This window comes from Cylas formicarius, unplaced genomic scaffold (genome assembly GCF_029955315.1).
Source record: "Cylas formicarius isolate icCylForm1 unplaced genomic scaffold, icCylForm1.1 PGA_scaffold_1__22_contigs__length_36826433, whole genome shotgun sequence".
Taxonomy (NCBI): Eukaryota; Metazoa; Arthropoda; class Insecta; order Coleoptera; family Brentidae; genus Cylas; species Cylas formicarius.
This window is the reverse complement of record NW_026844264.1, coordinates 8,821,616-8,833,845: the sequence shown is the minus strand read 5'-3', so window position 1 is coordinate 8,833,845 and position 12,230 is coordinate 8,821,616. Positions and strand designations below refer to the sequence as shown.

The 12,230-nt window shown below is 34.3% G+C and overlaps 1 protein-coding gene across 1 annotated transcript in view; it reads left to right on the top strand.

Moving 5' to 3' along the window:
- The window catches only part of LOC132697466 (O-acyltransferase like protein-like), a 56,944-nt gene that overhangs the window by 28,883 nt on the left and 15,831 nt on the right, over nucleotides 1–12,230 (top strand). Inside the window, exons 5-9 of the mRNA XM_060663019.1 lie at nucleotides 708–781; nucleotides 840–1,024; nucleotides 6,728–7,057; nucleotides 8,554–8,747; nucleotides 11,592–11,718. Of these exons, the coding sequence (XP_060519002.1) occupies nucleotides 708–781; nucleotides 840–1,024; nucleotides 6,728–7,057; nucleotides 8,554–8,747; nucleotides 11,592–11,718 (910 nt within the window). The remainder of the gene's footprint in view (nucleotides 1–707; nucleotides 782–839; nucleotides 1,025–6,727; nucleotides 7,058–8,553; nucleotides 8,748–11,591; nucleotides 11,719–12,230) is intronic.

Below are 12,230 nucleotides of genomic sequence, written 5' to 3'. Positions count from 1 at the left end.
GCGATATTTTTCAAAGAAACTTCCACAGGCTACTATAATACTATTTGTGCAACTTCTGCAGCCCTACTGCGTCGGTTGTCGAACATGCTAACGTTTTACCAATCATCCTGCTGGCTTCTTCAGAGCTTAACTGATTCTGGTTATTAGTAAAATGACGAGCATATCAATGACATTCATTGGAATGAAAAGAAATTGTAACAATTCTTTCCAGTCAGTGATGGAAAAAGTCATAACATAATAATTCTCACGATACAAGAAAATGTTGAAAGATGTTGCAAAATGACTGTAGTTGTATTATTTACGAAACTTCTGGGTTCCTCCTACGTCGGTTTTTGTTGAGTCGAACTTGCGGAAACCAGTTCCCGTTAAGTTCTGAGGAAGCCAACAGGATATAACAACCTATGCAGGAGGAAATCAGAAGTTTCGTAAATAGTACAATTACAGTCATTTTGCAACATCTTTCAACATTTTCTTCTATCGTAAGACATTATTATGTAATGACTTTATCAGTCGCTGATTGGAAATGTTACAATTTTCTTTCATTCGAACGAATATCGTTGACGTTCTCGTCATTTTAATAATATCGTTATTACTGTTCACAATTGTTACAATTTATATGAATTTAAGAGTCAAATTTTCTCGTACCAAACGGAATCTTCCGTTTTATTACTGCACACGTTTTAGAAACAATCTTTAATTTTTTTCAGAGCAATTTTCGTATCAATAATCGTTCTGGAGTTAATGGCGACTTTGTACGATGTCTACGCCTTCGGGGAAAAAGGTAAATAATTGTCTAAACTACTGGATTAGGCGAATTGACAAATCCGTCGACATTCCAGACAAGTGGATCACTTCCTTTTCGTTCAAAAGGAACCTGCAGACGCTGACCAAGATGACCCGCTCATCGGGAGACATAGAGGCGGTCCACGGTATTCGAATGCTAAACGCCGTGCTATTGCTGCTAGCGCACAAGTCGATGGCGTTATTTTTCTTACCGTACGTCAATCGAACCGAATGTGTCGAGGTAAGCTCAAAATATTTGCTTTTTTCTATTTCCCCCGAAAATGTGCCAAGTACTTATAGCTGTACTGTATCATACTGTACACAATACTCTGAACTCCAGGTATGGACTGTTCATGGATATAAGAAAGTGACCAATTGCTTTTGAATGGGATTATCCAAGCGTGGTCATTAACATACAATGCAACAAGATTATTACCTAAAGTTTCGGAATTTACATTCAGGTAAAGTTGTGGTCCGTAATAGAAAATATTTTTATACCTACCTGTGTATAATATTCTTTGGTTTGGTATACTACTTAGTTTAAGTTTATTAGTAATCATTCTTATTTCGTGTGTAATAGAGCGTGTGTTGAATCGTGCGCGAATTATGCAAAATATGTGCGAGTCTAGTGTATCTCAGGAGATGCTCCCGCCCAAATGTAGAAAACACTATTCTATTGAGACTAAGGAAGTTATAAATAATGTTTATTGGACTCTCATTGAACGTGGTGTCAGCAAACAAGCATCTTTAGACGAAACGGCCACATTGACGAAAATTCTAACATAACTTTATGGAAAATTGTGAATAATCCCGTTTCAGCGAGGAAAAAAAGAAGCGATGCTGACATTTTCTCGAGTGTAGATGAAAGTGATCAAGATTTGTATAATGCGGCGTAAAATTTACCAGTTATACGAGGAACAAAGCATGTCTACATTAGATATCTTAATTAGCAGGCTTGAAAAAGATGAAACCGGTGTTAAATGTGACAGAACTACCTTATGGAAGTGTATTCAACACATGGGTATAACATTTAAAGAAAATGACAAAAGGCAAGTTTTAATGGAATCTTTGAGAATTCGGAATAGGCAACTGGAATATCTAGAAAAAATTAGGATTTACAGAGAACAACAAAGGCCAATTATTTACTTGGATGAAACCTGGTTCGACACTTATGATACCCCGGAAAAGGGTTGGGTTGACTCAACTAGTAAGTGTAAAACAAACGCGCCATCAAAAAGAGGTAAAAGAATACGAAAAATATTAAATATTATCCGGATTACCATGAAGACACCACCGCTGATTTATTTGAAAGTTGGTTTAAAAACAAACTTAATAGCGTCATTGTAATGGACAATGCAAGTTATCACAGTAGACAGTTAACTAAAATCCCTTCCTCATGTGACACAAAAGCAACAATCCAAAACTGCATGTATAATAACGACATTTATTTTCACGAAGATTATACCAAAAAACAATTAATTGAGGTTCTACAAAGCTTGAACCTACAAAAGTAATACGTCTGTGATAATTATGCAAAATATCTAGGGTATAGTTTTAAGGCTTCCACCTTACCACTGTATATTCAATCCCATTCAACATGTTTGGCACCAAGTAAAATCTGCCAAATGTCGTAACAATGTTTTTCCCCGTGTCAACTCCAATGTCCTCAGACTTATAGAAACCGAAGTTTTTAACATCCCTCCACATAGTTGGGCAAATTCTGTTAAACATATAGAAAAAGCAGAACAATCGTATATCCATATTGCAAATAATATAGAACAAATAATAATTAGAACAGGGGATGCTAGCGATAGTGATACTGATATATTATGTGAATAATTTTAAGTAAAAAATTTAAACATAAATACATACATAAATAAATAAATATTTTTTAGTATATTTCCTAACAAAACCCCAAATAATTAAATTCTAAGCGAAGTACGGACCTGTTTGGCCATATTTCATTCTTACAGTCTTTCTTTAATTCGTATCAGTTAGTCACTTTCTTATATCTATGAACAGACTTTATATGTCCTGTTTCATAAGAAGAGAGAGTTGTAAATAATTAATGAACTGTATTCCATTGTATTTATGACGAGGGTTGCGAGAGTGGCAGGTAGGCGGAAGGGTAGTTGAACTACGTGTCCCTTAGTGTTTAAAATTAAAATTATACTTACTTTCTGGCAGTCATTGAGAAAGTTCGTTCTTGAAAATATGTTACTGAATTTGTTGATGAGAAATGCATTAGTAAAACTGCTCTTTTCAAAAATGAAGAAATTAATATTCCTAATGTGTTCAAATCTTTTCGGCACTAAAGCACAACATTCGAATTTGTAAAAATAGGTGAAACGGATTCGAATAGGACTGGAATAGTGGACAGTAAACCGACTTGTGCAAGAAGGTAAACGCGGTCTCGTCAGGTCACCAAAGAGAAGAACCGGAAGAGAAGAAACTATAATAAATGTAGATGAAGAATAATACACTCATTTTACTTAAAAAAATAAATAACTACCTTGATTAAAATAATGTCTGAACTGAAAAGGATGATGTCATTCCACCCATGGGTGAAATGAAATTGTGAAAAACTTTGAACCAATTGAATGTTCGTTAGGAAAAAACTCAAAACAGAAAATCTCTTTTAATAGAGAGAGACGAAATTATCTATTTCGTTGCATTGTCGGACTTAATAGTTAATAAATATATAAATACATTACATATACATTACAATTTCCTTAGATTAACATGAGAAAAGCACCTTAAGATGATTTTGTACTATGGTCATATGGTTCAACTAAAAGCGTATGGGCTATGTTGTAATTACTATAGCATACCTCAATTGACCCGATTATATTTAATGACTCACCATCTATTATTGACTTTGAATATTAAATTTTCTGGACCTCTGACCAACGTTGAAAAGCGCTATTAAAGTTTGGAGGGTTGATGTCCGTAGGCTGAATAAGATTTGGAAAATTTGTGCCGGTCGTTTTCATCCGAAAATTTTTGAATGGCGTTTCTGAATTTACCGACAATTTGGAAATAATTGGTTGCGAAATCTTTGCTCTCGGTGTTTTCTGAATCTAAGAACAGCTGTGAAAGTGAAATGAAATATTTGATCTCGTCTTGCAATTCCTCGAATTATGATAAAATAGATTCAAATTCATCTAATGCAGTACTTAACACGAAAAAGTGGCTTTGTGTTTGTTCTAACATATTGAAATGTCTGGTAACTGAGCTTTCAATTGACCTCGTTTCGACTTTAGTTAAATTTTCCGTTTCAACTGGTGTGAGGATTGAAAGGATGCTCAACTCGTGGGTTTCGCTGCTAGAGTGGAGGGTCAGTGTTAATATGATTACTCATGCTAAAAATGGTAGATATGGTCGTGAACTGTCTATCGTTGTAAGAATGAACACATATTTGAATTGCCCTTCTGGGAACCCTTTGAGCACTGGTTGCCCGCGAGTTGCACCCTGGCTTATTGTCACGTTTATTAAAATTCTCAAAAAACAAAGACCCTCTAAACGAAAAGAAAAAGGCTAAAAACAAAAGAAAAATGAGCTATGGGAAAGAAAGTGTGAAGACGTAGAGAGATATATAGGATTCAAAACAAAAAAGGGGAAGAACATTGCAGAACACTATTGACGAAAAACAGATTCAAATTCTTGGGGGAAATTGACGAAGTTACTATCGATAGTGAGATTGAAATTCAGGCACTTAATAAGAAGGAAGTTTGAAAAGGGCTAAATGAAATGAAGGACCGAAAGACATTCCTATCGATTTAGTGAAACACGGACCGGACATACTGATAGAAATGTGTGTAGATATTTTTAATAAATGTCTTATAGAAGGACATGATATTCCGGAAGATTGGAATCTAGCACACATTAGCTGCATCCATATGAAAGGAGACAGAAAAGTATGTGGGAATTACAGAGGGATTAATGTCACTACCTCGGTAGGAAGGTTGTACGGTCGGATACTGAAGAAGCGTATTGAACTGGAGTACTGAAACATCGGAGAACAGAGCGACTTCCGAGCACTAAGGTCCTGTATGGACAATATATATACTCTCCAACAAATTATAGAAAAACGTGATGCTCGTAACCTAACTACTGATCTTTATTCATTGATCTTGAAAAAGCCTACGACACGGTACCCTTAAAACTTTTATTTATAATAATATTTTGACGAAAACGGACATAAATAGAGGATATATTAGAGGTCTATACAAGATGTATAAGAATCCACAAAGTATAGTTAAGACCCAAAACACCTCGTCAGAACCATTTCGGGTGACAGAGGATGTTAAACAGAGATGTTACCTGTTGTTTAAAATTTTTATACAAGAAATACTAAAAAATGGAGACATAAATGGTCAGGTATGGGAATTAAAGTTGGCGACCACTATTTGTCAACATTATTCTTTGCTGATGATCAGATACAAATTGCAAATGGTGAAGAACTTGTCAACATTATTCTTTGCTTGCTAATCTAGCGGGAATGAAAATGAACATGACCAAAACAAAATACTTAAGAATAGGTAAAGAAGACGAAGATCCCGACTTGTGGTCGGTTAATCAATGCGAAGAGTATTGGTAGTATTATATCTAACAAAGACTCATCTGTACAAGACATACAACGTAGAATACGACAGGGACAGAGGAGTGTACGAGTTTTGAATCCTTTACTTTGGTCCAATCACATATCTATAAAAACAAAATTGCCAATATACTGATCAATCGTAGAACCAATAATGTCAACCGGATCAGAATGTTGGCAGCTAAAAGAATCAACGAGGAGGAAAATAGATGCTGTAGAAATTGATTTTCTCAGAAGATCATGTCTAGCTTAAAACATATACCAAATGACGAGATTAGACGCAGCACAAATCGAATGCACAGAACAACTAAATGAATTGAAACAAGACAACTGGTATGACATGTGCAGACGAATGGAGGAAAATAGATGGCCAACAAAAGCTTTTGAATATGCTGCACCAAATAAAAGAAAATGAGGGAGACCAGCTGCCACATGGCTGGATGGAGTTATGACAATTCTAAATGAAGAGGCCTTAAGAGACAAAAACATGTTGCCATCGAAATGCAGGATGCTGCAGAAGATGTAAGACCCCCGCCTTTATATTGATATAAAAACATATATGAAAATTAACATAATATAAATTAAAAATGAGAAGTTTACAGTTAAATTTTAAATAGTAGATTTTTTTTGTATATAATTTTTATTACAATTTAGCCATTTTACAAATTTTCATCATATCTGTAATTGTAATCATGTATAACAATTATTATATTTATTTTTATATTAGACTACCTGTGTTAGCACCAAACTCTTCTTTCTATTGTCTGTAAATTAATGTGACCCTAATTTAGCAACGATTCGAGGTGTGTATTAGTTTAATGATCCCTGCCTTTGCAGATCTAAATTTTATTACTTTCTCGTATTTAGAAATCAAGTATAGACGGAATCATTCATAGACTTTGCCGTTCTTTTCTGTGGTTACTTTTTCCTTCTCAATTGCTTTTTTCGCTCAAAATCTGGTTACTTAGTTTCTTCATCATACAAAGATTTGCTCTTTTATCGAGTTATTTTTGCACATTTAATAGTAGTTATTTTCCAGCAGATTATAAAGTTTTGTGCAAAATTAAAAAGAACGAAAAAAAAAGCTATCCACACTATACATATACATTCGGGAATTTACTTTTTAATTGTCCGTCTGATCGATCTCGTTGCATTTTTAAAATTTCTTTTTTTCTTCTCTCATCTTTTTTCTTCATTGATATTGATTTTTCCCTACTTCGTATAGCTTTAAAAATAGTTATTTATTTATTGATTAAGTTGATCTGTATTTTTGAATTAAAAATAACTTATTTATTATTTCATAAAAAAATATACCAATTCTTTTAAATAGCATTTTTTTAATAGTTTCTTGCTCGGCCATTTACTGTGCTGGGAAGGGCGGCCAGTTTGTACACCGACCCGTTCATCATGATCTCGGGCACGCTGACGTCATACGCGCTCGTGGGTAAACTGAACAAGACCGGCAGGATCAACGTCCTGCGGGAATACGTCTCCAGACTGTACAGGATCGTTCCGACTTTCGCCGCCCTTATCGCGTTCTGCACATTTATCTTGCCTTGGTTGGACGACGGACCGATGTGGAACTCGGTGGTCACCCACCATTCCGACATCTGTAAACGTCACTGGTGGCGCAATTTGCTCTTCATCCACAATTACTTTGGGTTCGAGGACATGGTGAGTGCGATGTGCGCTTTCTTCGACAATCTTTTCGAAGTTTAAAGAAAAGTGTTTTATTAACGCAACGATATATCTGAATAAGATTGAGGCAGTTTGGCTCTGCATGGAAAAACGTTTATTTAATATGAGCTGCTCCCAAAGATAATAACCCCACTGAGCTCCTACACTTTCACCCCATTAATATACTACTCTTTCAAAAATCTTTGAAAAGACACATTGTTGCTTCCACTCAGTGGGAATTTCGACAGCAAGTTAGCACAACAAAAACATTGTTACACGTGTCTGATCATGGTTTAAATACCTGCCTTGTATTTCAGTAGTAAAGCTTTTGATGCCCTCCTTCACAAGCTGCTGAGTATATTTGGGTCTTGGATCGAGTTCTGTAGAGCTCCTAGTAAATTATTTAGCAGGACGAAAACAGTCAATTAAACTAAATACAGAAATATCAGCATATGTAGTTATGGACATGTGGCATGCCACAGGGTAGCATTCCTGGAGCATATATTGCGTAGTTTGTTAATTGTCTAAATAAGATGAGATTACTTCAATATGCTGATGATGTGCAACTTTATTACTTCTTAAGGCTATCGGATTGCCAAGATTCTCAGAATCATATTAATAATGTTCTGATTGCCGTACTGTACTACTGGTTCTACTTAATACAAAATATTTTATTAAATAATGTGACTTTGAAGGGCATCTCTGTGCAAAAAATTTAGGGGTTCTATTTGACAGAAGCTTAGCCTCAGTAAAGTTGTCACACTAAAACACCTAACTATTTTGACGAAGTGCATTGCTGTACCATTTATAACAGATTTTTAGAATTCTTTGCATTGCAAATGCATTTTTGCCTAGAATGTAATTAGCCAAAAGATACGTGACCTAATGTGGGCGGCTTTAAATTCAACAAGAATTTATACGGTTGTTATCTTAAACCTCGAATATCTCAAAAAGTAAGGAAAATTCAAATATAATGTGAATTACAAACTTACCTTATTTTTGTCCTAGAATTGATATTTGAAAAAAAATATTGAGATTTTGTTAATTGAATTTGTCAAAACGGCACCATTTATTTGGGACACCCTGGGACCTGATTGAGTAATGCATCATCTCCTTAGTCTGTAGTAGCGTAACAACACAATTTTATATGGGGAAAAAAAACCTAACCTCAATTTCTGCCTAAACTATGCAAAATTCGAATAGGAATTTCTTAAGAAACTGACCTTTATTTTACCCAAGGATTCCAAAAATGCCGAAATATACAGGAGGTTCCACTTAAAATCAAAAAGTTGATGTCGGGGCGGACACTTTTGGGACACCCTGTATCAACAAAATTAAAATATTTTAAATCTTCAGGGGAATCCAGGAAACTTTTGTAAGAGACTTTTTTTCATCACTCCTACGGGTTTCCAGATCGTAGAGTGGATCATTTTATTTGGCACACTGTGTACGGTTTCGTTCTATTCTTTTCTAATTTCGAATTGGTGTTTCAGTGTCTAACACACACCCATCATTTGGGCATAGACACCCAATTGTTCGCGGTATCGCCGATTTTTATCTACTGCCTGTGGAGATGGCCCAAGAACGGATCGTTGATGTTGATTTTGGTAGCGACATTGTCCACTTTGGCCCGGTTTTACATCACCTACACGAAGCGACTGGCGAATTACGTCCATTTTGGAACCTCGTAAGTTTCCAAGGCTTTTATTTATTTATTTTCAATGGTTAAACCATTTTATAAAATTAAAGAAATAGAGAAATATGAATTCAAAGTGCTTATATACTAGGGAAAAATAAAGTAAAAAAATCAACATTGCACAAATTTTAAACAGTAATTAATTTGTTTAAAACTATCACTAACCCGAGAAGCACTGACCTCAATATTAAACTGGTCGGTCACGCAAGCCATAGTTTGCAAATCGAAACGTCAGATAAAAGACATGCTTAGATCTGGTATCATAGGATATTTTAAAATTCATTTTAGATAATATATAGCTACAATCAATTTCCCCCTGTGATTAATTTAAAAGCAAAACATCTGAGTAGAATCTCCGAATATCTAGGGACTCCATGTTAATTAGTAATGCTCAATCTAAATGCAGCAATTTGTAAAAAACATTTCTGCACCAGACTTGGCTTGCATGCTTCAACAATGAACAGGACACACCGTACAGTATTTTGAATATAATTGGAGATAAATCTTGTTTCAATCTAGAACTACAACTTAAGCTTCTGTAAACACGTCCAGTAAGAGTATTTATATTATTGTATTTTTTATCCAAGATCCTTAATTTATTTCAAATTCTAACTCAATGGTTGAAGTTTTTCAGCAGAATGTGATGCAAAGGCATTTCTTGATATTTAAATCGAAATCATTTGAAGTGACTGACAGTCCGTTAATAATTTTGTAGGTTAAAATGTCTTAAAATCATCTGCAAATCCTAGCATAAAAGCAAACACACACACACACACATAACAAAGTTATTTATATTAAAGATAAACAAATCGAATAATATGTGTAATCCCTGTGGCACACCAGATAAAACATGAATATCGCCTGATATTAGATTATTGATTTTAACTTTTTTTTTACGTTTAGTTAAAGAGTTCTGGATCCACTTTACAATATGCTCACAAAAACCAAAAGCTCTCATTTTAACGATTAGTAATTTAAGGCTGACTCTGAAGAAGGCCTACACAACCTGTAGATTATTTGCAAAGGCATTCAACAATATCTCCTGGAAAGTAACTGTAGATCACTCTGATCCCAAGCTGCTAGTCATTCAAAACTTATCTACACTCCAAAGATAAAACAGATGTAAATAAGAATCCAAAAGTTTGGATATTGCCAACGTTATAATGACACCTCCATATTATTTAATGTCAGCTCGCTCAATTGATTTACAAGTATCCTTCAAGAAATCTGGGATTGTTTGCAGTATCCAACGAAAGATGCATCAGAAAATGTAGTGACTTTGTAACTTTAAAAATCAAAGCTTTCCAAAATAAGGAAGACACAGCATCAGGGCCACTGGAAAGTTTGTAAAATTTATTTTTGACAAATCGACTTTTGTGGTATTTCTCGCAATCTGAAATATTTTGTTGCATTTGCAAATAAGTTTACTGTACTCTCATCATGATCGTTATCACAGCACAGGAGGATCCTGAGTTAGGCTGTTAGAGATTTTCTTATAGTAAGCTTTAGTTATATTATTAATTTTCCAAAAATGATGATCTTTCACGTAATAGAGAAATTATTTGGTAATCATCAAATGGTTTAACTGTTATATTGTTTTTGAACAATTTTCTTTTCAATTAAAAGATGTCTAAGCTCAGGTGAGCACCAGGTAGGAAAATTTGAAGTTCGGTAATTCTTAATAAGAACAAAAAGCGAGAATAAATTACATTGTAGGAGTTCTATAAAGCTGAATATATTTATATCACATTCTTTAAGAATTATGCCCTAGATAAGACATTCTACTTCTTATTCGTAACATCATTTTGAACAATGCACCTTTTAACCATTTTTGGCTTGTGAAAACAACAAGATTCGTCTATTGTGACATTGAGAATTATAAATTACAAGCACAGGGTGTCCAAAATTTCCCAATCAATTACATCATTTTCAAAAACAGAAATTTAGATCACATGCTGTGATCTAAATTTAATATCTAGTTATTTCATATTTTCTATCAAAGGCTATTCAAAATCCAAAGTTCTTTCTAGTTAGTATTGATTTTCACAAAGTTTGATATGGTTTTGGTTTTATTTTTAAGTCAAAGGAGTTAAAAGACTCTAGAATGGACAACTTAGATCACCTGATTTGAGGTATGTTCACCTCTGAAATGTAATTTTTTATTGATGTGACATTATTTCCAACACACGCCCTTTCACAATTTTTAACTGTTGATAAATTCTTATGCCATATTCAGAGGCCAAAAGATATTATTTAAGGGAGAATGCCGAATACAGCTTTCTTTTTATTCTGTATCTTATAATTTAAGGTGATGTTTCCCAGAAACTGAAAAATAATTTTGTTTATATAAGTAAAATGAACACTGCAAACTGCAAAAATGCACATGAACTCAAAAAAGGAAAATTTAATTAAATCATTAGAATCATTGTATATTGTATTGTAATTGTATTGTTCGCCTAAAGAACCTTGGATGTGCGTGTCTGGCTTTAAAGTAGTCAATAGCATCGTCAACGCCCTTCTATATTCACTATTTTGTACTGGTCTAAAAAGAGTACACTAATGGTCAGTTCCAGAGTTCCGTAACTCTTGGTAACTATAAAAAACTTTGGAAAACGAGTCCTAAAAGCTTTAGCACTTCGTTAGACACCGTTTCGTTTAAATTTCTTGTTACAAATCAATTTGAACATTGCCTTCTTTTTTGCGTTGGTGTTACATAGAATTGGAGACAACTTACCAAAACTAAAATGCCACAGTAGCGAGCTACCCTATATAGCGATATTCGAACACGTCACCGGATAACCTGCGTTATACTGTATTTGAAACATGTTCTTTCAGGATTCGTCAACTGTTTGACACCGCTGACAACATGTATATTTTACCCGCCCACAGAGTGACGGTTTACATCATGGGGATATTTCTGGGGTACTTACTCAGAAACTACGGACACATCAATTTGACAAAGGTAAGCATTTCGCGCGAAAAATATTGTGAGGAACGATTCCCAATTTTTGCTTTTCCGAAAGTTTTGGTGAGTGGTTTATCAATCGAATATGTAATAACATTTATATATTTAATTGTTCGTTCATCACCTATGCAGTGGCGTCGACGCGAAAAATTACCAGTACCAGTTTCGTACTTTTGTTTTATTTTTTTGCTATAACGTTGCGTTAAACGTCCATTCATTTGGCGGAATAGGTTTGCAAAAAACTATTGTTTCCACTCAATTATGAATTTTTTTTGTCCTTTGATAATACTAGATAACACGTGTTCCCCTGATTTTTAGTCATGATAAACACAGTTTAGGAAAAGACTACGGATTAAGCATCAAAAATTGCGTATTTTTTCCTGTCTTAGAGACCAACAAATAAAATCTAACCAAAATCATCTTTCCAAAATCGCAGTTGAAAAAACATTTATCATTATATAATCCGAACTAATGATTAAAATTTAATATAGGACACCACTGCAAATACT